Here is a 25,097-nt window from a genome sequence, read left to right on the forward strand (position 1 = left end):
TCTCCGCCCTGCGCAAGGACGCACGTATGTTACGTTGAAGTGCCCGCGCTTGGAGGCGTGGTTAGTAGGCAGGCGGGCGGGGCTGGAAGAGATCTAACAGTAGTGAATAGCCGACACGGAGCTGAGAGACAATGGTGAGTGTACTGTAAGGTGTAGAGAGAAAGGCAGGATACCGAAGCAGGGCTTAGAGTAGCGGCCATTTCATTTTGCTGAGCCACTTACGTTATTGTTAACGATATTGCTGCTGGAGTAATTAATACTTGTCATAAAGATAAACTTTAGGAAGTGCAACTTAAAGGGATACTGTCACCATTTTATGGTGTACCTTTTATGTCTAAATTACACTGTTTACATAGCAACAAATTCACATTTTACTCTTGAAGCAACACATGTATTTTTTAGCTGTGTAGGCAGCCATATCAGTGCATTGTGCCTGAGTCTGAGCTTTCAGAAGGAGCCAGCGCAACATGTTTGAACTGCTTTCAGGTAACCTATTGTTTCTCCAATGTAACTAGAGGAGTCCCAAGCCGGACTTGGATTTCTTACTATTGAGTGCCATTCTGATATCTACTGGGAGCTGCTATCTTGCTCCCTTCCCATTGTTCTGCTGATCGGCTGCTGGGAGGAGGGTGATATCACTTCAACTTTCAGCTCAGTAGTAAAGTGTGACTGAAGTTTATCAGAGCACAGGTCGCATGGCTGTGGCACCCTGGGAAATGAGGAATATGGCTAGCCCTACGTGAAATTTCAAAATTAAATATAAAAAAAATCTTTGTGTTTTTGAAAAACAGATTTCAGTGCAGGATTATATCGGAGAATCTCTAAACACTGATGTGTTTTGAAAAACAACATGTTTTCCAATGACCGTATTCCCTTAAAGGAGACATTTTGGATAAATGGGATAAACCCTAGTTTTGTAGGCAATTATGAATAATATACGGTGCTGGTTTCCCTTTGGGCTAAACATTAACCCTATCTGTAACAATGGCCCCCTGTAATTGGAGCTCCCTATAGATTGCATCACTTCTCCCTCCAGTGTGAAATGAAGAGTGGGCGTGTCCTAACAGTCCCTGCCAGAAGCACAGTAGGAGGGGAGAGCCAATCACAGCCCTGCAGTCACACAAGCACAGACAGGCTTCAGTTCCCTATCAGGTCAGCCTAGCTGCTGATTGGTTCCTATCCTACAGTGCAGGGTACGGCGGGCCGCCGGCTCCCCAGCTCATCCAGAGAATTCAGCCAGCAGGAAGTGGCACAGATGGGCGGGACTAGTGGGGTTTTTGTGGAATTTCTCAATAAATCAGTCAGAAACACAACTTTTTAAGCACAATCCTTCTATATCTAGAGGAGTATAATTCACTGGTACATTCATAATTTTTATAGGATATGTCTCCTTTAAAGTAGCTTGTCAATTCAAAAAAGAAAAGCAATTTTCTAATATTTTAATTTGGTTGAAGTTATTAGTAAACATAACTTTTACTGATAGCAGTGTATCTGCAGTAATATAGCAGAAGCCAGCTGATTAATCCCTCTCAGGAGGCACAACCTTTGTTAATTGAGGTCAACTATATTAAGAATATTAGCCCTGAATTTCTCCCTTATTTACTGTCATGTGAAAAAGTAGTACACCCTATGTAAAGTTTTTTTTTTTTTTTTTTTTAACATATGGGAATGTCAATATTTGATATTCTTTCACATAGTATATACAGATAGATACAAAACACAAAAACAAAGAAAATGGAGTTTCCAATCATTCATTAAATTAAATTTATCTGAAATAAGTAAGTACACCATTGGCTGTAATACTTGGGATTGCCCCTTTTGGCAGAAACAACCTCAAGTAGGAGTTTCTTATAATTGCTTGTAACATAAATCAGCAGAAATGGTCTTCTACTCCTCCATTAATCATTTTTTCAGTTGCCCAATCATGATTTTATTGCATGCACATCATTTTTCAAAAGCCCCGTAAACTGAGGTATTTAGATCTGGGCTTTGACTTGGCCATTCCGCAATGCTCCATTTCCTTTTCAGCTATTCCTTGGTGAGTTTACTGGTATAATTAGGGTCATTTTCATGTTGTAAGGTCCACTTTCAAGTGAGCTTTAATCTTCTGACACTTGGTCTTATATTATCCAGAAGCACACTTCAGTACAATGAAGGACTCATAGTGGATTCTGTGATGATGAGTTGGCTAGACCTTTATTCAGTAAAGCAGCCCCAAGAAGTCCTGAACTTTGCCTAGGTGTTCATGAGCAAACTTTAGTCTTTCCGTGATGTTTCTTCTTGGCACACCCTTAATGTAGATGTAATTTGTTTAATGTTAGACTTTTTGACTTTGACATCAAATCAAAGGTTTAAATAATTCATCAGAGATCCTCTTTAACAATGTTTTCATCGTTTGTACCTGCACTGGTGCCTGATTCTAATTGTAGTTATCTGAGCTAGCAATAAATGTAGGATTGTACTTGTTACACATGTGCAATTTGCTTATTTAACTTACACAGTGGAATAAAAAATATGAATGGTATGCAAAATGTGTAAATATATAATGAATTTCAAATATCTATATGTGAAATGTGTTGAATGTCAGATATTGCTAAGGGGTTTACATTTTTTCATGGTTGTGCCTCCAACCTAGACTTTAAGGTGCATCTAACTTGGCAAACAGGCTTGCTGTTTACGTTTTTCCACACATACACTCGTCAATTTGCTATCTTACCATGGGCCCATGTCTCATACACATGCATGCCCACCTAACTATTGTTGGGGAACTACAGAAAGAGGAGCTGTTGCTCCGGTAAACTTAATTTGCGATATGTTACACACTTTCCATCATGGGGCAATATCAAATTAAATTTTCAAATGTCTGTGCATCTGTGATCCTGTAAAATTGCAGTATGATTTGTCAAAAGAGCTCTCCAACTTGGCATACTACTTGTACAGATGCTTGGACAGCATGGTCAAAATTGGTCGAACGGCCTGATAAAATCTAGGAATTTATGTATAGCCAGCTTTCTAAGACAGCAGTTGACTGCTAGGCAGGCTTTCATTCTTGCAGTCTTTGGAGACAGAGGGGTTGATTCACTAAAGGTCAATAAGCGTTATCGCATGGTTTTTTGCATTCAAATTGACGCGATAAATAATTCTTCAAGGTAATTTTGCATGCGTTAAATCACGCGCTACTGCAATGCGTTAATTCGCGCATAGGAATAATACTAAGGCATGCTTCACAAACACATATGAAATGGTAGATGCGCTAAATATCGCATGAGTATGTGCGAATATTAACACCTACTTGGGGCAGGCGGTACCTAAAGAAAATTGTGGTTGGTGAGCTTTTGGCAACACAACATGGACTTTGCAGTGGGATTTTTTCAAATATGTGTTGCATCCTCCAGTTTTCAGGGAAATGGTAATTTTCAGAAAAGTAGTTTGTTACGTGTGCTAATATAGTAAGCAGCGAAATATATCGCGCACAGTGGGAATTAACGCACGCGCTGAAAATTACGCAAGAAAAACGATCATCGCGACTTAAATAAAGCAAACAACATAGCGCTTAAATTAACGCAAGTATCCTTTTAGTGAATCGTACGTTAAGTCGCAAAAAATAAGAAGCAATAAAATTTTTAACATATGCTATAAATAGCGCTTGTTTTAACAACCTTTAGTGAATCAACCCCAGAGTGTAGGCAAGCCTAACTGTCTATGCACATCTAATATTTAGTTAAGATGAAGGTATTTAAGAAATAGCTTAAAATAGCTTTTACCCCCCCAGTGAAATAGATTATGTTCTTTAATACATTCTTTTCTTCTGTGCAGCATAGTGTGGGAATGCTCAGGTTTCTTGGCTTTAACCCTTTCACTGCCAGCCGTTTTGGACCAAAGTGGAACTTCTACTGCCAGACAGTTTTTGAACATTTTGCACTGTTTCACTTTAGGGGCCTTTCCTCGGGGGGACTTTTAGTTTACCCAGGAAAACAATATATTGTTTTTTTTCGGGACAACCTAAGCTTTCAAAATATGGTAGAATTTTGGTGTAATTCCAATTCTGTAACAAGATATAGGCTTCTAAATGTCTAAAAAAAATGTCAGAAACAAAAATTATTTTATGCACAAAAATACAACTGATTTGGAAAGTCCCATGTCTCCTGAACGTGCCAATACCAAATATATATAGTGTTATGAAGATTTCTCACTTGTATAGGTCAAAAACTCCCAGCAGTACACTACCGAATTTCCAAAGCACTGCTTCAGAAAGCTGAGTACTTTAGATTTCAAGGCCAAAAAACCCACTAACAGAAGGTTTATCCCAAAAAATTACAAATTTCTGGAAAGAACAGATTCTGTGGAATCCAGAATAGGCACAACTGTCTGTCTACTCCAAACTATCAAGTCGCAATGCTTTCCTAAAGTTATTGAAGTTATTGGTTTTTATCAAAATTTGTGAAATTTTAGAAAAAAATCACTTCGAAGCTTCCAGTCTATAGTATCTGATCTCCTATAGGTCATAAAGTAACCAAATAAAACACCCTAAATATGAATGCCAGGGGTCCACTGAACAGTTTGATGCCCAATATGTATAGGTTTACTAAAGTATGTGGCATGTAGGGGCCCCAATGTGAACATACCCCCATATGATCTGTCATTTCAGCTCCTGCAAAATCAACACATTTACATTATTATATGTGGAATAAAGCTAGTATAAAGTACGCTCACCCCAGAAATCCATATATTTTTGTAAAGTACATATTCTCCCGAATCTAAAATTGATACCCGTGTCTTTCTACTACAAAGTACCAAGCAGCAAAGCTTTTCTAAATGTAGAAATTTTGATGACATTTCCAAAAATCCCCTCAAAGCTTCCACTTAGAAGCATCTTATCTCCCACATAGCATTAGGTACCAAGATAAAACACCCTAAATTTGAATGCCAGGGGTCCACTGAATAGTTTAATACCCAATATGTATAGGTTTACCCAAATATGTGGCATGTAGGGGCCCCAATGTGAACATACCCACATATAATCTGTAATTTCAGCTCCTGCAAAATCAACACATTTACATCCTTCATGTGGGATATTGGGAAAAAAAGAGTACACTCACACCAGAAAGCCATATATTTTTGGAAAGTACACATTCCCCTGAATCTATAATGGGTACACATTTCTTTTTACTCCAAAGTACCTAGCCGTAAAGCTTTCCTGTTTGCTGATTTTTATGACATTTCAGAAAATTGCCTAAAAATGTTGCAATTTGCCGCATTTATCTCACACAATTTCTTGCATACAGAGGCAAGTCACTCCAAATAGGAACACCTAAGGTCTACTGAACAGTTTGATGCCCAATATGCATAGATATACCAAAGTCTGTGGTATGTACTGACCCCGAAATGAAAATAGCGCATAAGGATTTCTTGCCGGCCAACTCAGCTTTTGCATACAGAGCCCCCTGACAGCATATTTTGTGCCATAACACCCCCTAACTATACACAGACCCCCAGAAAACCATATGGTTTTGGAAAGTACACATTCTGACAAATCCAACATCAGTAAAGAATCCTTTCTACACCAAAGTACCAATCTGCAAAGCTTTCCTTAATTTAGTGGTTTTTATGACATTTCAGAAAATCGCCTACAAATTTTGCAATTTGCTGCATTTATCTCACACAATTTCTTGCGTACAAAGGCAAATCACCCCAAATAGGAACACCTAAGTTATTTTTTACACCAAAGTTACACATGGCAAAGCTATGCTAAAAACAGATCAGGAATACAAATACAGGGATAAAAATGCAATAAAACCACAAAAATTGTGCGAATTAGTGAAACAACAAAATAAGCCACACGACAGTGTAATTAGTGGTCAGAATATCTGATCCAATAGTCACGCTGTCAAAATATACAGTTTTTAGGGAAAAGAAACTAAAAACAAAGTGGTAAAAAAAAAAAAAAAAACATTTAAAAAAAAGTGTTTGTGTATACATGTGTGTACATGTGTAAAAGTTGTGTGATATTAGTGTATATAAGTGTGCAAAATGAAAACAAACAAAAAAAAACTGCTACATTTTCTGCTGTAAGTGTCTGTAAATGTATGTAAGTGTGTGTGCAAAAAAAACCCCACCTGCCGCTTCTGCAGAGAGTATCTTTATCTGCCAAACAACGTACAGCGCACATTGTTGGCAGATAAAGCCTTTTACTGCAACAATTTGAAAGGGTTAAGGTATTCTGAACACTATTTCTTTTTTTGGGAGGCCTTGTTTGTTTGGTTTTTTTTTTCTTGGATGTAAATTTTTGTTACATGCAGATGTTATCTAGATATAATAAGCCAGCCATAACTAACCACTGATAGATATACCCAATTCTGTAGCTTTCTTTTTTTTTTTTTAAGCTATCTTCTTAGTGTTTCAACACAACCCCAAATGTAACCTAACTGAAACTGAATAGCTAGTTGTAAGAAACTCTCCCTAAAGGTGGCCATACACAGTAAGATCTGCTTGTTTGGTGAGGTCCCCAAATGAGCCAATCTTCTCCCGATATGCCCAGCTATGGTAGCCAATTCAATTGTTTGGCCCTAGGGCCAAACTGTCAAATTAAAACAGCAGGTATATTAGCAGCATGTATATAACCTTCCTATTTGTAATATCTGTGATTCTTAGCATGTGCCACTTTTTGTTACTGTGTATAATGTCTTCATTACTGTGTGTGCCTCCCTTGTAATATTAATGTTTTGCAAAAATCTAATATAAAGATATTATAATTCACCAATAATTTACATGACCGTATAAAAGCACAAGGCCAAAATGCTTTTATACAGGTCATGGAAGTCTGAGGTAAGCACCTATTATAAGGATATAACACAGCAGGGATCCCCAACCTTTCTTACTTGTGAGCCACAGTCAAATGTAAAAAGGCTTGGAGAGCAACACAAGCATCATAAAAGTTCATGGAGGTGCCAAATAAGGGCTGTGATTGGCTTTTAGGCAGCCTCTATGCACACCATCAGCTTACAGGAGGCTTTATTTGGTAGGAAATCTTGTTTTTATCCAACCAAAACCTGCCCCCAAGTCAGGAATCAAAAATAACTCCCTGGTTTGGGGGCACTGAGAGCAACATCCAAGGGGTTGATGAGCAACATGTTGCTCAAGAGTCACTGGTTGGGGATCACTGACTTACAGGAGAATTATGGCAATTGTGTATTATATATTTATTTTCTAATGGTCCTTTTATGTATCTTTTTATTATGCTGTAGAAGGCTACCATAGGGCTTAACTGTTTACATAGTGAATACAACAACGGATGCTGTAAAATCGCTTTTCACATGAACAAATTGCTCTGGAAAAATCTTTATTTATTTACTTATTTTTTATTTACAGAGTGAGGAGTTTATATCTGAAAAGTTTGATCTTGCATTGCTCATCGAAGAAAACTCCAAAGTCTCAGTTTATCAGAGGAAATTAAAGGTACACCATTAATTTTCTGTTATTTCTGGCAATTAACAATAATATAAAAGCCATATTCACTTTAGCACTTCGTGTCACTTCCTGATCCCACAGAACTTCAAAGGAGCTGGTAAAACTAACTACCAGTTCACCGAGAAGCCCCGATTATGAGCTTATCAAAGGCGGCTGCTTAGAGAAGGGTGGGGTTATTTTTTTGAACAAATTGCCCCTGTGTATAAAGGAAGAGTTGGGTAAGGTCAGTAAAAATAGCCCAGCTGTAATAGATTTTTTTTTAAATTAAACAATTAATCTAAGCTCATCACTACATTTCTTCACTGGTCTCTCTGCACGTTCCTGGTAGTCTCCTCTGCTCCTCTCAGAGCCTCCGTCTTTTTACACCATCCACACCCACTGCGCTCTCTTGTCTTAAACCTTTCTATATCACTGCTCCTTACCTCTGGAACTCAATCCCTGAATCCCTCCGTAGGGAAAACTCACCCACTCTCTTTAAGAAAAAACTCAGATGCTACCTTCTGGAGCACTAAAACATTATTTTGCCTAGTCCTGCACTTAAGGGCAAATGCCCATACCTGGTGCATTCTTACCTTCCAATTTGTGCCTGTATGTTACCCAACCACTTAGATTGTAAGCTCTATGGGGCAGGGATCTCCTTCCTACTGTGTCTCATACCTCATGGCACTTATTCCCTGTGCATTTATATATATATATATATATATATATATATTTTATTGTCCTCCCTGTGTAATTTTGTATATTGTAAGATTGTACAGTGCTGCATACTCTTGTAGCGCTTTATAAATAAAGTTAGACATTATAAAAAGTGTATAAAGTTATACACTAACACAAGCCCTATTTATTGTGTTAATTTTTAGCAAAGGTGTTTATATGTGTATACTGTCCCTTTAAAGGTGCCTAAGGGGCATATTTATTATAGTGTGTAAGCCAGTGATCACCAACCAGTGGCTCTGGGGCAACATGTTGCTCACCAACCCCTTGGATGTTGCTCTCAGTGCCCCCAAACCAGGTAGTTATTTTTGAATTCTGGACTTGGTGGAAAGTTTTGGTTGACTAAAAACAAGATTTACTACAAAATATAGACCCAGTAAGCTGATAGTGAGCATAGAGGCTGCCTAATAGCCAATCACAGCCCTTATTTGGCACCTCCATGAACTTTTATGATGCTTGTGTTTGCTTTCCATGTCTTTTTATATTTGACTGTGGCTCACGAGTAAGAAAGTTTGGGGACCCCTGGTGTAAGCCAACATCACCGTTGATGTTGCTCATAGATTGTATTAAAATAGCCTAACAGTTTCCCGCTTTATACAAGAGCATATGATCCAGCAAATGTGACCAGGTGCACGGGCCACAGTGAAAGAAACTTCTAGTGAAGTACTGCTACCTAGTGGCTGACTCCAATACTGCACCAAACTTTAATTGAAGTAAAACATTTACATTTGTCGGTCACATAACACAGTGTAACAAAACAATACAAAATTAACACAGTTAATGTTACTGTATAAATTGACTTCTGTAGCTATATGTGAATTTGGGCTCATATTTGAGAACCTGAAAAGAGTAAATAGTAACCGCTTCAATGCTAATTAAGTTACTTAGTATTCTAAGGCCAATGTCACACCATGCGTATGGCGTATATTTTCGGCAAGCCGAAAAACACTTGCCAAAAATACGCGCCATATGCTCCTACCTGTGCCTGCACCCAAATGAATGGAATACGCTCGGGTGCAGGCACATGTAGCCGAAATCCACATAAAAAAGCGAGAGAATGCAAAGTCTCACATTTTTATGCGTTTATCGGCTACATGTGCCTGCACCCGAGTGTATTCCATTCATTCAGGAGCAGGCACAGGTAGGAGTTTATGGCACGTATTTTTGGCAAGCAGTTTTTGGCTTGCCGAAGATATACGCCATACACATGGTGTGGCTTTAGCCACAGTTTCAGTCCATCTTATATTACATTGCAACAATAATTACTTCCTATTATCCCCTTTCGGAAGGATGTTAATATCCAAAACTAGCTATCTTATGCTTGCAGCAGTTTACATATGAACAAAAATGTTTTCCCAACATCTAATGTGATTTTTATTAATAAGGACAATTTAATTTAAAAGGTACATTTTATTACGAGTAGAATGAAGGCATATACTGAAATTTGCAGTTACTCTTTATTTTTAATAGTATTTTTTTAAAATATTTATATTTTTCATTCTCTGCGTTATAACTTTGTTTTTTTGCTAGGTTTAATAACCCGATCAACCAGGCAGTAGCTTGGAAGTCATAAGAGAACATTATCTAGTAGAATTAAGTCTAAAACAACTGGACTTTTCTGAGTTTTTCTTGAAAACGTTTCACCACTCATCCGAGTGGCTTCTTCAGTTCAAATGACTGGTAGGGAATTCCCCGGTATTTAAACTCTTGATGGTAGTAGAGTCACAGACATCCAATCACAATGGTTCCATTGACTCAGCGGTCTATCTACACCTCAAAGAAAAAGGTCACTCTTTTGAGGACAGTAACGTGCATATTTTGGACCGAGAGGACAGATGGTTTGAAAGAGGTGTGAAAGAGGCCATTTATGCCAACCTGGAAAAACCATCCCTGAACAGAGGAGGGGGCCTGAGACACCGCTTGTCACCAACATACAATGGCGCGTTGACATCCTTACCCCGGCAGTTTCACAACAGTTCACACTTCCAGTCATGTACTTTGAAGGATTAACACCTTCATCAATGAGAATCTTGGTACCATTGTGATTGGATCATACCTTCTTATACCTGTCAGTTTCAGCTAACACCTAACTGAACAAGTTCAATGGAACCATTGTGATTGGATGTCTGTGACTCTACTACCATCAAGAGTTTAAATACCGGGGAATTCCCTACCAGTCATTTGAACTGAAGAAGCCACTCGGATGAGTGGTGAAACGTTTTCAAGAAAAACTCCAGTCCAGTTGTTTTAGACTTAATTCTACTAGATACTGTATATCATGACCTGGATGAATGAGAATCTTCATAGACATAAGAGAACATTACTCATTAAGGGCCTTAATTGAAAGGTGACCAATAACAAAAGAAAATAAAAGAATAATTTTAAAACCATACCAAGTTTAAAAGGAAAACTATATTACAAAAACCATTTCTGAAAATAATCAAGTTGCTTTTTTATTATCTCCCTGTCTGTCTGTACATGCAGGCTCTTTGGGGTTTTTCTTTGTTCATACATAAACTTTTATGCTTGATGCAGTACAGGTATAGAATCCGTTATCTAGAAAGCCATTATCCAGAAATCTCTGAATTACCAGGCGGCCAGGTCCCATGGACTTTATTTTAATAAAATAATTAACATTTTTAAAACCATTTTTTCACCATTTTGACCGCAACTAAGATATAATGAATACGTATTGGAGCTAAAACAATTGTATTTGGTTTAACAAATATTTATATTTTTTTTAGTAGATAACAAGTCCCATACCTGTAGTACAGGTATGGGATCCCTTATCCAGAAACCCGCTATCCAGAAAGCTCCGAATTACGGAAAGCCCGTCTCCCATAGACCCCATTTTAATCAAATAATTCAGAATTTTAAAACTATTTTCCTTTTTCTCTGTAATAATAAAACAGAACCGTGTATTTGATCCCAACAAAGATATAAATAATCCTTATTGGGTGCAAAACAATCCTATTGGGTTTAATTAATGTTTAATTGATTTTTTTGTAGACGTAAGGTATGGAGATCCAAATTACGGAAAGACCCCTTATCCGGAATACCCTTGGTCCTGAGCATTCTGGATAATGGGTCCTATACCTGTACTTCATTGGCAGTTTTCTTTTTACAGAGCTCTATGCAGTTGGCTGCTTGGTGGATCTGGTATGCTTGTTTGTTTAAAAGGGTATACATTAAAGGCTATGGCACCATCACCATGGATTTGTAAATCCAAAACATAGTTGAATTGCACCATTAAAACATTTGTAATTATTTTAAAAACACAGGATCTACAAAACCAGTACCACAGCGTAAGGAAGACACGGGCAGATGGGAGCTGTTTTTACAGAGGACTTTGCTTTGCTTACCTGGAATTTCTACTGGGCAAACAGCAAGAAATTCTTAGGTGTGTACAACATTTGGTTTATTGCGTAGATAGCACGATTTAGTGTTGAGTTCATTGCTTTTATTTGATAAAGCACAAAACATAACTCTGTGTATGTCATAAGCCACTCAAGGTCGTGGAATTCCCAATAAAGGGATCAATGTAATAAAAGTTTGAACCAGATCTAGTGACCCATATGAACCAATTGACAAATATCTGATATGACATCTGCTAGGGATGACTAGACTTTAATTACATTACCCACTTTATGAGCAGGGGAAAGCGGTTTATTGGCTTAATTTAAGAATTACCTGGGAGCACTTCTCAGAAGAGAAAAAAGTAATATATGTCTCTTTAATACATGTAGCTTTAATATACAGTCTGAAATAAGCAATTTTATAATAGTGCTAATTAAGGGCAAGAGAAAGGTTCAGGCAACTAACATACTGAGGGGTTTGTTTGTGACCAAGTCATGTCTAAAATCACAGTTGTACTTTCTACTTTATTTTCTTCAGATTTAAACATCTTGTGGTCCAGAGTAAGAGTGAAGTGGTAATGGCTGGATTTCAAGAACACTTGTTTAAGCACCACTATGAAACTGTAAGTAAAGTAAAAGCAAAACAGAAATGGTCACAAGGGCTTGCTCTGTTTAGTTTTTCTTTTGACAATTTCCTTTGGTACTTTTTTGACTAACAATTTTTCTGAATGGGTCTAAGAATTTAGCACATTAGTATAACGATACAAGTAACATATTTTGCTTAAGGAAAACTCCTGAGTATTGTAAAACTGCACTAAAACAATGATTCAGTTATTAAACATGGATTTAATGCATTTTGGTATTTTGCTACATATATTAGAATTTGTAGCTCTCACCATTCTCACCTCTTAACAAACTATAGTGGTTAACAGTATAGGAGGACATACAAATTATACTTCCAAGTTGAAAGTAGAGGTATGGGACCTGTTATCCAGAATGCTTGGGACCCGGGGTTTCCCCATAAAAGCAGTCTTTTTGTAATTTGGATCTTCATCAATAGGATTGTTTTACTTCCAGCAGGGATTAATGATATCTTAGCTGGGATAAAGTACAAGGTGTACTGTTTTATTATTACAAAGAAAAAGTAAATCATTTTTAAAAATTATATTTATTTGATTAAAAGAATTGTATTTTTGATCATTTTAAACTTTCTGGGTAACAGGTTTCCAGATAACAGATCCCATACCTGTAGTATAAATGTGCAAGTCTTGCAAAGAATAAGATAGCAGTAGTTAAAACTGTAGCCTGATTTCTTAGTACCCAATCTTTCCTGTAGTACAAATCTTGATTTTCATAGTAGTGAACTAATTACAGTTTCTTAGCATTGTAGAGATGGCGGAACTTGATGGGTCTATTTCCAGCCTTCTGACAGCCTTCAACCAGCAGTGCTCCTCAGACAGTGTGGTGCAGTACGTGAGACTTGTAGCTTCTGCCTATCTTAGGAACCGTGCCGAATTCTACCAGCACTTTATTAGAGAAGGAATGACTGTTGTGGATTTCTGTGCACAGGTCTGTTTATGTCTAGAATGGATTTTCTCTTTTCCTGTAGAATATAGCATCTTGTGTAGCAGGAATATATAAAGATATTGCTATTTATTTGAATTCTTTACAAGTTTAATGGTTCTGTATGTAGCAACTAAAGCATGCAATGTTTAAATATGCTTAAACTTGTTTCAAACTGTTTATAATCCAGTCTGCAATAATTGTGCCATATCTTCTTTCCAGTGGCCCTGTGCAGACAGTTGCATACCTTTTGAACTCAAAAAATCAATCCATACTCTGCACATGGCTCAGATGGATACTGTAGCAGCTCACAGGAATGATAGCCTTAGGGTTGACAGAAAAAAGCAGATAAGATGTACTGGTATTTTTGACCAGAGGGTAATATGGTCAGTCGGCCAAACAGCTGTGTGGCACATGTATGGCAAGTTTAATGGGGCTGGTAAAGACTGTGCAGGTGCATACTGGGAAGTGACAAGATTCACAATATGGTCTATGTGTTTTGAAAGTAACTTATCTGTAACTGCTGTGCTTGACTTACAGAATGTGGAACAAATGGCTATGGAGTGTGACCATATTCAGATTATTGCCCTAACTCAAGCTCTTGAAATTCCTCTACAAGTGGAATATGTGGATAAAACAGAAAATGTGATTAACCACCATATTTTTCCTGAGGGATGCAGCCCCTCTGTTTTCATGCTGTTTCTGGAACATCACTTCAATATCCTGTACAGAGAAGAGGTACAAAAAGCAAAGAATATGGACAGTTCAAAATTTATAGTGAAATTAAATTAGTTCTTCCCAATCAACTGAAATATTTTCTACCAAGTTGATACATGGAGTGTATGTAATTTTAAAAAATAAACTTTTTTATTTAACATAATTCTTTATATAATATACTTTTTTTAGTTCACTAAGAATGGGTATATGGACTGATTAAACTGAGCTGCAACAACCTATAGCTTTCGTCCTCTAGCTTGTGCTCTTATACAACCTTATAAATACATGAAAAAGAAGTATTGCGTGCTGTAAAACCTATAAAATTATCAAATGACTCAATTCATAACAGTAGCTAGCTTTATTGTATGCCAAAACCAACTCAGAGAAAATACAGTAGCAGTAGAAATGCAGCTTGAGTAACTTTTTGAGGTACATAATGTCACATCTTTGGCTACACTATCAAAACAAGATTAACCTGCCATTATTAACTTTACAAAAACGATTAAACAATTTTTAGCTTTGATTACCTGTGTAAGGCAGTGTTTGAATAGGAAAATGTGTCCCATTATATTAAATAGATAATGGAGAATAGTGACCAAAATGTTTAGTAGCCTGGGACACTAGGTCAAAAATGCCCCAAATCTCACCCAATTCACAACTACAGCAATGATTTAAAATTGCTTGTCAAGCCTTTCTCCTTTAAATACTACAGGATGTATTTTCAAGCAACACATTCTAAGTCAATTGCTGTAGAGGGAGCAGTTTCAGGTTCTTTAGTCCCAGCTCCAGAGATCATAAAGATGGTCATGCAAAAACAGTTATTTAACTTAGAACAAAAAAGAATGCATTTATTAACTTAGGCTTTTCTCTTCTTTCCTTTCTGTTTTGAGATGGTGAGTAGAGCACTTTCTGATTGGTTTGCCAGGAGACTTGGCAGGACTAGCTTCCCAGTCTGTGTAGGGTACTTGGTCTTTAAGCTGTTCCTGAAGATTGGCTGAGACAGTAGTTGTTTTAGCTGTTTCTTCATGATTTTCAATGATTTCTGTTTGACCCTTTCCTCTTCTTCATTGTGCTGCCCCCCTAGGAACCAACCAAGCCATTAATAACTGCATGGCAGCAAAAAGTCAGTGCTTCTTAATATAAACATAAATCTTTATTGTTTAGCAAGTTGCATATTAACCTTACCTACTAGAACATCATCATCTAAGTCTAATTCCAGTGCTTCTGCTGCCTGTTGGAGCCAGGAATTCTGTTGTTTGGCTTTGCAATTGAAGTATTCCATCTTCTCTATCATTCTGGCCAAGTTAACACGCTCCTATAAGCAAATGTAAAGGGGAGTTTTTTTTTTTTCAAATCAAACCCACACACTATAAATTTGGGTTCCATTTGAGTGGTTGAGATTTATTTTACCTTTATGCCAGACATGCATTTGGATTCCACAGGGAAGTCTGGGAGCTCCTCATTTTTTTCTAGGGTCCTGAAAATCTTTTTAAAATTTATCATGTCATTAGGGCCTATAAGAAGTAAGGTAAGCCCATCACTAGATGCCCGAGCTGTCCTACCACTTCGGTGCACATAAGTTTCGGATGTCCTTGGAACCTGAGTGGTAGATTAACAAACTTCAGAGAAGAGAATTTGCAGGGGTGGGTATTAAAACCACAGGAAGAAAAATTACTGAAGCAAGTTAAACAGCAAACAACATACACATAACATATGGAAAACTAGTTGTTCATTCTCCGTTTGTGGACACAGTTTGACTATATACTATGAATGGTAAAATATGTTCCCCACAACTGCAGCCCACCTTTTAGTTATGTGACCTGATAGGGTAGACAGCATTTAGGCAACAGTGATAATGTAGTTGTGAAGATTTAGAATATGATGAAAATGTATGTTTGTAACTGCCAGAAATACTTTTAAGAAGCTACAATAAGCATGGGAGCAAGTAAAACACATACTTACACATAGTATATGTTGTCCTTACACTAAGGATCTAGCTGCATTATTTAGTGGGTTTAAAACATTTATACATAAACTGTGTTTACAGTGACTACTAGCTTTTTACAAGGGCCATGACAGATGGGACATATAGCCTAAATGAAAACTTCATGTAAAATTATGCTTTTATGAATAATTTATTTTCTTAAATTTCATATCAGCAGTTCTTACACAATTTCATGAAATATAACCAATACACCAGCTCCTAATATCATAAAATATAGAGTAACGTAACATTGTTACATTAAGTAATACTTTAGGCAATTTATGCATTAGCTGGGCATCTATAGGAAAAGGATGTTCATATACAGAATTACATAGACTGCTGTGTATATGAAAGTGGAGAATCCGTATAAATTGCAATAAACACTTGTACCTGATAGTGAATAACATGCTGAACATTAGGGATGTCCAGGCCACGAGCAGCAACATCTGTGGTCAGCAGAACACAACTGCAATGAAAACAAAATGAGCATTTTTTTTTTATATGATCTTGTTTTGAGGGGTCCCAAATAAGGCATATTTGCAGAATATTTCCCAGAAGCACAGGAAGACTGTAGATTTGAGAGCATAACTGTTTCCTTACCAGCACCAAGTTTGAAAATGACTAGGTTACCTACCTCTCTCTTTCAGCAAACCGCTCCAGGTTCTTTAGCCTCTGTTTCTGGTGCATATTTGCATGCATAGGAAGTGGGTTACAGTCCAGGATTGTAAGGAGAGAACTCAGACGCTTGATGCAGTCAATGCTGTTTGCAAAGACCATGGTCCTCCCTGGGTACTGGAGCAGGAAGTAATAAAGATAAAAGTCCTTCTCTTCGGTGGCACAATGAATTCTAGTCTCAGTTAGGGTCTCTACAGTTGCTTGTTTCCTGGTTAAATCAATAACCTTGGGCTTGTCCTTCATCCCAATCTTTTCCATGAGGGAAACAAGTTTGCTGTCTTTGTCAATTTTTTTGTACTTCTTCTTTTGCAGCAGACGAGTTGGAGCCTGATGGATAAGTGTCAAAGTGGCAGAGAAGACAAAAGTTTGCCGTTTACTGTTGTAGTGGACTTCACTCAGCAATTCAAACAGTTGTGACAGCTCAGCGTAATGGCCTTTTTCTACCATTCGGTCAGCTTCATCTATAACAAGACACCTTTAAAAAAAAAAAAAAAAAAAAAAATTATACACACACACTTTTTTTTACAGTATATTCATTACTAATTTTGGTGGGGAATCTGGATAATAAAACAACATACCTTAGCTGCCTAAGGTTGCGCAGATGGGGGTGTCGCTCTCTAATTAGCTCCCACAAACGGCCTGGTGTTGCAATCACAATTTCTGGCCTTCTATCCAATAACCTTTGCTGTTTCTGAGGGGCCATTCCACCAACAACGATTGCAGTTCTGATGCCTGAAACAACACTCAGTTTTACTTATGCCCTGTCTAACTGCTTGTAGCATTATATTGAGCAGCAGACTTATAATCCCTGAAACAGTATATAGCGTGATTATTGCCTACGAGAAGAACTATCATTCTGATAACTGGGAAAAATACAGCATTTATATAACATAACATGTACACTTTTACCATGATCTATTCAGCATGAGTTGGTAATGGGTAGCACTGCATTCTTAAGTGGGCAAGAAGAAGGCAGGTTGAGATGGGTTTACAGTAAAAGTTTTAAGACATCCCATATCACTCTCCTGACTGCAAAGAATGTTAGGAAACTTAGGCAAGGGCATAGTTCTATGACTAACTAATTTCTGGAGTACTTATCCAATCTACTAAATTAATCTATAAACATGATTTTTAAGTAGTTACATAGATAATGCATGTATACATTTAAAACACACCAAATTTAAAAATTGTTTAAAATGCAGGTGTATCACCTTTATACGTGCATTTTAATTAAAACCCCTTTATTAAAAGGGGAATGTAACAACAACTTTAATTGGCCAAACATTAAAGGAGAAGGAAAGGCTAAGTCACTTGGGGGGTGCCAAAATGTTAGGCACCCCCAAGTGACTTAAATAGCTTACCTTGTACCCCGGGCTGGTGCCCCTGTTAGGAGAAAACTGCTAAGGGGCACCTGTCGAGAGCGCTTCCTCCTCGCGCTGCAGCCAATTGTCCCGGACAAACGCATGCGCAGTAGAGTGAAAAGCCGACTTCTCTGTTCAAAGTTCAGCTTTTCACTCTACTGCGCATGCGCAGGATCGTTCAGGAAGGAGGAAGCGCTGGCAGCTACCCCAGGCTGGTGCTGTTCTCTCTGTACAGGGGCACCAGCCTGGGGTAGAAGGTAAGCGATTAAAGTCACTTGGGGGTGCCTAACATTAAACAATTTTTAAATTTGGTGTGTTTTAAATGCCAAGAGACTTTGCCTTTCCTTCTCCTTTAAGGAGGGGTTACCTCGCTATCTGATTTTATTTGGCCAACGGTCCAAGGGAAAGAGAAAATAATTGAGACCCTATAACTGTAGGTTCAGTCAGTGACTTCACTATCCTACAAACAGACAATTCTATATATGAATTTTTTTTTTAAACCAAACTTAAAGGGACATTCAGGTTCAAATTTATCTGTAGTATGTTCAAGAGAGACCTATTCTACACAACCTTCCACTGACTAGATCCAACTGGAGTTTCCAGATCAATCAGCTCACCTGTAAATTTGGCAACAGCATCAATATGATGCTTAACTTGTACAGCCAGCTCTCTGGTAGGGGTCACCACAAGCCCCAGCAAAGGTCTCTCCTTATCCCAGGTGCCAGTTTTACTGGAGGGCACAGCATTGACGTTAATATCAATATTTTCCACATTTATACAAGCTGCAGAAAGAGGTTCTACATTGTCATCTACTTGCTCTACATCTTCTTCATTCTCACTCATGTCCTGCTCTTCCTTCTCTGCCACATCCATCTCATTCTTTCCATCACTTGTTGTTGGTTTCTCCTCAGTTTCACCTTCTGCTGCTCCATATTCTTGGCGTTTTTGCCATTCCAATATTGAATGTATCATGGGGATAGCAAAAGCCAAAGTTTTGCCACTTCCTATGCAAAAAAAAAAAAAAAAGTTATAAATAGGCAGACCTGTGTCTGCAGAACTAATTCTATACATATAGATAACACAGATTTAGTTATGTTTAAATACAGGCTGCTGTGCCACTTTCCACTGCATAGGATCACTGAAATATTTAGATGTAGTAGCACAATGCAGGTAAAACAATTATTAAAAGAGAAGGAAAGGCTAAGTCACTTGGGGGTGCCAAAATGTTAGGTACCCCAAGAGACTTTAATCGCTTACCTTTTACCCCGGGCTGGTGCCCCTGTTAGGAGAAAACTGCACCAGCCCGGGGTACCTGCAGTGACCGTCTCCTCTTCCTGCTTCCGTCTTCACACGCCTGAACACGCTTTTTCACTCTACTGCGCATGCGCCGGCCCAGGGATTCCGAAGAGAAAAGGAAGAGGAAACACTCGCTACAGGTACCCCAGGCAGGTGCGGTTTTCTCCTAACAGGAGCACCAGCCAGGGTAAAAGGTAAGCGATTAAATTCACTTGGGGGTGCCTAACATTTTGGCACCCCCAAGTGACTTAGCCTTTCCTTCTCCTTTAAGACAATTCCACCAGTAAACATTTTGAAAATAATTAAGGTGATGGAGTAACAGAACCTGTATCTGTATATTTAATAATATAGAAATGTTAAGCACCATGTACTTAAAACTTATTGGACATGTATGGTAATGCATGATGGCCAGCTGTCCTTCACCAGTCAGTGCAATAAAGTGTGCATAAGATGCATAAATGTAACGCACTGGCTGGCTCTCCAGTGGACTTTATTGAATTTACACGTAAATTAGATTGGACATGGCAAACCCAAAACCACAATGAGGAAAAGTGTCAATAGATAAATTGCAGAAGACCATTAGGACTTGTTGATGATAAATAGTATTTTTTACCTGTTTCTGCAGCACCCAGAATATCCATTTTATCCCGGATAGCTGAAGGCAGAGCTAAAGCTTGAATAGGAGTTGGACATGCGAACCCAAGGTAGCTTAGCGCCTTTAAAACAACCTGTGGCACATACAGATTCTTCCATGCAGAAACATCAACATTTTTACTAGATGTATTGGCTAAAGCATTTTCAGACCAGTTCTTGGATTTTTTTACAGAGTGGGGAGCTGGAGCGTCTTTTTGAACACTGGTATTTTTTTTCTTCTTTCGTTTCTCTCTTTTCTTTTTGCTTTTTAATTGCTGACTAAACTGATCTTTTGTTACATCTTCTCCATTATCTTCACTTTGAACACCCATATCGAAATTTTCAGGTTCATCTTCCATCTCAGGCAATGCATCCTCCTCATCGACTTTTTGAGCAGCTAAAGCTGCATTTTGTTTTTTTCTTTTCTTGCTCTTTACAACATGTTCACTTTCTGACTTTATTTCCACTTCTCCAGCATGTGTTCTTTTCACGCCTTTCTTTAACTCTTTAGAAGACTTCACCAACTCATAATCTGTGAGTTCCTCGAAACAGACAATTTCATCTAGCTTCTCATCAGCAAAAAGATTTGGATCCAGTGCCACAGGTTTCCACTTTCCTGTTATTTTGATTCCTTTATTTTGAACTTTAGGGCGAAACTTCATTCTTGACTTTTGCTTTTGAGTCTTCATTTTGATGAAACCTGAAAGCACAAATATAATGAGCTGTCCTCCTCTGCTGCAGTCAGTGTAAGTGTTTGAAATGCTTAGTATATCTCAAAACTAGGAATTACAATACAGGTTGCTGGCCAGGGCCACCATCAGAAATCAAGGCCCCGCACAACAAAATTTTCTGGGCCCTCCCTCCACCCACGCCCCCAATGGACCCTCCCATAAATACAAAGGACACATAGACATTGGTAGCCAGGGGTTACATTTTGCATTGGTGCCAGGGCAGGTGCCCCTTAAAACATTGCTAGCCAGCCCAGGGCCCCCTAAAACATTGGTGGTCCTTCCCCAAATTACTCATACTATGGCCCGCTCCCTACTTTCTGCTTCTTCCCTCTCCCCCCCCCAGCATACTCCTGCTTCCCCCAGCATCCTGCTGCTTCCTGCAGGGCCCCCCAGCATCCTCTAGTTCCCCCCCACAATCCTCCTGCTTCCTCCAGCCGGCTCCTCCTTCCCTGCTTCCGTAACGTCTAACGCTATGTCCCGCGGCTCCCCGCTACATCTGAGCTTTTATATGGTTGCGCTTTGTATGTGTGACGACAGTACGCAGGGGCGCAAACTTATAAAATCGCAGATGTAGCGGGGAGCCGCACCCGGGGTCTGATTAAAGGGGAAAACTCTAGCACGGCCGGCCCGGGACGAGTGTCCCCCCCTCAGTGTCGGACTGGGGTACCTGGGGCCCACCAAATATATGGGCTTGCCAGCTGCTGCAGTGCCCACGACCCTCAAGTGTACACAACTCCACACCCCCTGCTATGCATATCCACAAGCAGGGCTGTCTCAACAAAATATGGCCATCAGTCCGGTGGGGAGGGAGGCGGGGGGGGGGGCCATCAGTCCGGTGGGGAGGGAGGCGGGGAGGGCGGCCATCAGTCCGGCGGGGGGGGGGCCATCAGTCCGGTGGGGAGGGAGGCGGGGGGGGGGCCATCAGTCCGGTGGGGAGGGAGGCGGGGGGGGGGCCATCAGTCCGGTGGGGAGGGAGGCGGGGGGGGGGCCATCAGTCCGGTGGGGAGGGAGGCGGGGGGGGGCCATCAGTCCGGTGGGGAGGGAGGCGGGGGGGCCATCAGTCCGGTGGGGAGGGAGGCGGGGGCCCGCAAGTGTGAAGGATATTTGTGTGGGTGACCTGGGACCAGGTTAATGGGGCCAATGTGCGCAGGACTGGGGCCCATCGGGATTTTTCCCGGTACCCGGTGGGCCAGTCCGACCCTGCCCCCCCTGATGGCGGCCCTGTTGCTGGCAATGAAAGTTCCAAAGGTGCCGCATGCAGAAGCCAAGCTGAAATTCCCGCTGCCACTAGATGACTAGACTAGCGAACCTAACTAAATCTAATATTCACCATATAAACCTGTATGATCTCTATCAAATATTAGCATAAACTGACCCGTACTTACAGGCAAAATATCTGTCGATCTCCGCTACTCAAACACATGTACATAGCAGGAAGCCGCCATTACAGTCTGACGTCACCTTCGCGACGAAAAAAAACCAAACTTTAGTGACAAGGCGCATTACTGCATTACAGCCGATGGGTTGCTGTGAGATAGTTACGCCAGGGTTAGGCAGACTACATATTTGTTTTCCTAAATACTCTTGGAATTCTAAGGTTAATGTATTGAAAATACTTATTTGTCACAGCTATTGCTGTAATTAGGGAAAAGACTGATACAGCGATGCTTATGCATTATTATTAGTTATTTATATAGTCCCGACCCAACTCCTTTGTGCGATACTCCTTGCAGCGATAGCGCTTCACACTTTATTTTTAAACTTTGCCACAAGAATATTTGGCCAAAAGATAGTGTTCAAAAGGCAGCCTGAATCAGAAGTTTAAAAACTACTTCCATGCAGTATGGTCATATCAAAACAGGGAAACGTAAGCTTTTCTAAACTGCAAGAAAAAGACCAAATATCCCCTAAGTATTTTGTGTAACCCCATCAGTGTCGGACTGGGGTGCCAAGAGCCCAACAGAAAACCTTAGGCCTTAGGCTCACTTTCTACCTTTCCTTCCCTGTTCACTCACTTTCTTTAATTTCTGAATTACTTGTTTTACATACTATTATCTATCCTTTCCTCTATTTATTCTGTTTCTTCTCATATAGAATTGAGTAATGGCCATGGTAGAGGCATACAAGGCAAATGGCTGGGTGAGCAGGAGGGCCCACTGGCACCTGGGCCCACTGGGAGTTTTCCTGGTATCCTGATTGGCCAGTCGAACACTGAACCCCATACCCCCCAACTGTCCCGCTTTTTATAGCGCATCCCGATGTCCCACATTTCCGTCATGGAGCGATCCGTGATAGCGGGATCCGCCGGCTGAAGCTGAGCGCTCCCTCTCCTTGCGCGGCTTCTCTCCTTATGTGGGTTCTTCTCCGGCAGTGCCAGGCCCTTTTATAAGGTTAAGCCCCTTGCGTACTGACATCACACGTACCCACGTGGCGCAGCCTTATAAAAGGGCCTGGCACTGTTGCACATGGAGCCGCATAAGAAGAGGAACCGCTGAAGAAGTAGGAGCATGTATTGGGGTGGGGGCTCTGTGTATGGGGGGCACAACTGGTACATAGTTATAACTCACTTATAACTGACTGCCTTCTCTCTATATTTGTATTTTCTATGTAGGAGTTGCTATATTGTTTTCCTTAGGTAGTACAATATGAGGGTATAGCACATTTGCGTCTGATCCCACCATTTCAACTATATAAAAGGAGTATTTTTAGAAAAAAATGGTGTGTGTTAATTGGGGCGTGGTCACAAAGGTGGGCATGGTCAAAAAAATTTGCTCTTTTCATTTTTCAAATGTTGGGAGGTATGTAACCCCAGTCCCCAAACTAAGAACAAATAACTATTGCTATCTGTATACCCCTTGATTCCTGGTCCAGAGTGGGATTTAAAGTAAACTCTAGCATTTTAAATACACAGAGGCCCAAACATCCCAATAAATAGTGACTGATGATGGCACCTTAGAGCAGTTACTTTTGCATTTGCTAAAATCCACAGATTGGGCCTGTTTATTCTGACCACTAATGTATAAAAATATTGCATTTTTTTGGCAGTATCACATTATAGCATTTGCACCATGTAAAAGCTCAAGTTTGCATTTCGTCATTTTCGTGCCCCCTTATAAATCCTGGATCCACTGAATCCAAAGACATCACAAGAATTGGTCTCAACCCAAATAGTGCCTTTTTAATGCTGTTTTGGCTGGTGGCCTGCCACCACTCTGCATTACCTTCAGATGGTGTACCTCAAACGTAGCTAGACAAGTGACAACTTCCTGGAACTCCCAGTAGAGCATGCAATATACCAGGGCCGCTCCTGCCATGAGGCAGCAAAAAGCTTATTAGATATTATTTTACAGATGGTACAATACACAACAAAATATGACAATTATGTCATACATTTACATTCCCTGAAGGTACTGGGCACAGGCAGAGTAACGTTAGAAGCATGCCAATATTAATGCTTTACTCCAGGAATCTCTCTATTCCTGAACCTAACCACTTAGTCCTTATTTTGGCAGGCAACACTGTGGGGTACAAAGAGACAGAGCACATGGTGACATACCTCTGGCTAATTACAGAACTGCTAGAAAACACTTTAACCTAAAAGGATATGCAACTCCCCCTTAAAACTCTAATACAGAACCAGCCCTTGACTAGATTAATCCTTCTCGGAACTGATTAAGTAAGTAAAGGTGAGCAAAACCTTTACCATCCTACGCATGTAAGGGCCTTGGGGAGAGCTGTTGCCTTGAGAGGAAACTTCCACGATTTTGAGAATTCGCGGCGCTGCATATGCCATCCCACCGGCGATTTACATTCAAGCCTGTCGGATAGCATATCAGGGAGATTAGTCGCCTGTGACAAGGGAGATTTGTTGCGGACGACTAATCTCTTCGTCTGCCACGGCCCTAATGCAAAGTGCTGCAGGGCACAGATAGGATCAATTGTGACCATTTTTTTTAACTTTATGTACCACTATTGGTATCTTGCAGATAGTGGGGATGATTGATTTTCTAACAGATGATAAATTGCATAAAATATCTTATTAGTAGCCATGAGTGGATCTAGTGAGTAATTTAACATGCAACTCGTCCTGCCAAAAGGAACAAGACAGGACATTGGAAAGTGGTGTATTGTGGTAGGGGTGAATTCAGAGAGATTAACTTAGATGAATATGTAAATTTACATTTTCTGAAATGACTGGAATGCAGGTCTGCCCAAGATAAAACAAAAATTGGTGTAGCATTTCTTTTTTTAATTGTCCTAATAATGGCCACTCACACTTTTCAGATGACCATGCCAGATTTGCTCATTTGGTGATATATCCCCAAACAAGTGGATCTAGGCCTGTCCTCCTACAGCATGCATTGGGCCAAATCTGGCTCATCTGATTGATGGCCTTAGGGGCAGATTATACAGTGGGGCTTATTCAGGAAAGGACAGCATTAGAGTACGATGAAGCCCTTACCCAGGATTCTCAAACCGGTCCAATTTTCAGTCACTTATCTGTCGTGGAGGCAGCTGGCAAGTGTCCATACACAGGCAGATAAGCTGTTGACTTGGTCTTAAGTGGCAGAATGGGCAATCTGTGTATGGCCAGCTTTAG

At 39.7% G+C, this 25,097-nt stretch overlaps 2 protein-coding genes across 2 annotated transcripts; one reads left to right on the forward strand and one right to left on the reverse strand.

Annotated features, from left to right (window-relative positions):
- Window positions 1-110: 110 nt before the first annotated feature.
- otub2 (OTU deubiquitinase, ubiquitin aldehyde binding 2) lies at window positions 111-13,980 on the forward strand. Its single transcript, NM_001101812.1, has 6 exons — window positions 111-134; window positions 7,369-7,455; window positions 11,463-11,581; window positions 12,076-12,160; window positions 12,912-13,106; window positions 13,641-13,980. The coding sequence occupies exons 1-6, from the start codon at window positions 132-134 to the stop codon at window positions 13,890-13,892; spliced, it is 741 nt and encodes a 246-aa protein (NP_001095282.1). The 5' UTR covers window positions 111-131; the 3' UTR covers window positions 13,893-13,980.
- Window positions 13,981-14,156: 176 nt separating this feature from the next.
- On the reverse strand, window positions 14,157-21,990 carry ddx24 (DEAD-box helicase 24). Its single transcript, XM_002933232.5, has 9 exons — window positions 21,883-21,990; window positions 19,747-20,466; window positions 18,455-18,841; window positions 17,055-17,208; window positions 16,436-16,951; window positions 16,192-16,267; window positions 15,228-15,416; window positions 15,003-15,132; window positions 14,157-14,897 (listed from the first exon to the last, which is right to left on the reverse strand). The coding sequence occupies exons 2-9, from the start codon at window positions 20,453-20,455 to the stop codon at window positions 14,674-14,676; spliced, it is 2,385 nt and encodes a 794-aa protein (XP_002933278.2). The 5' UTR covers window positions 20,456-20,466; window positions 21,883-21,990; the 3' UTR covers window positions 14,157-14,673.
- Window positions 21,991-25,097: the final 3,107 nt, after the last annotated feature.

The sequence above is a fragment of the Xenopus tropicalis genome, chromosome 8 (genome assembly GCF_000004195.4).
Source record: "Xenopus tropicalis strain Nigerian chromosome 8, UCB_Xtro_10.0, whole genome shotgun sequence".
In the NCBI taxonomy this organism is placed as follows: domain Eukaryota; kingdom Metazoa; phylum Chordata; class Amphibia; order Anura; family Pipidae; genus Xenopus; species Xenopus tropicalis.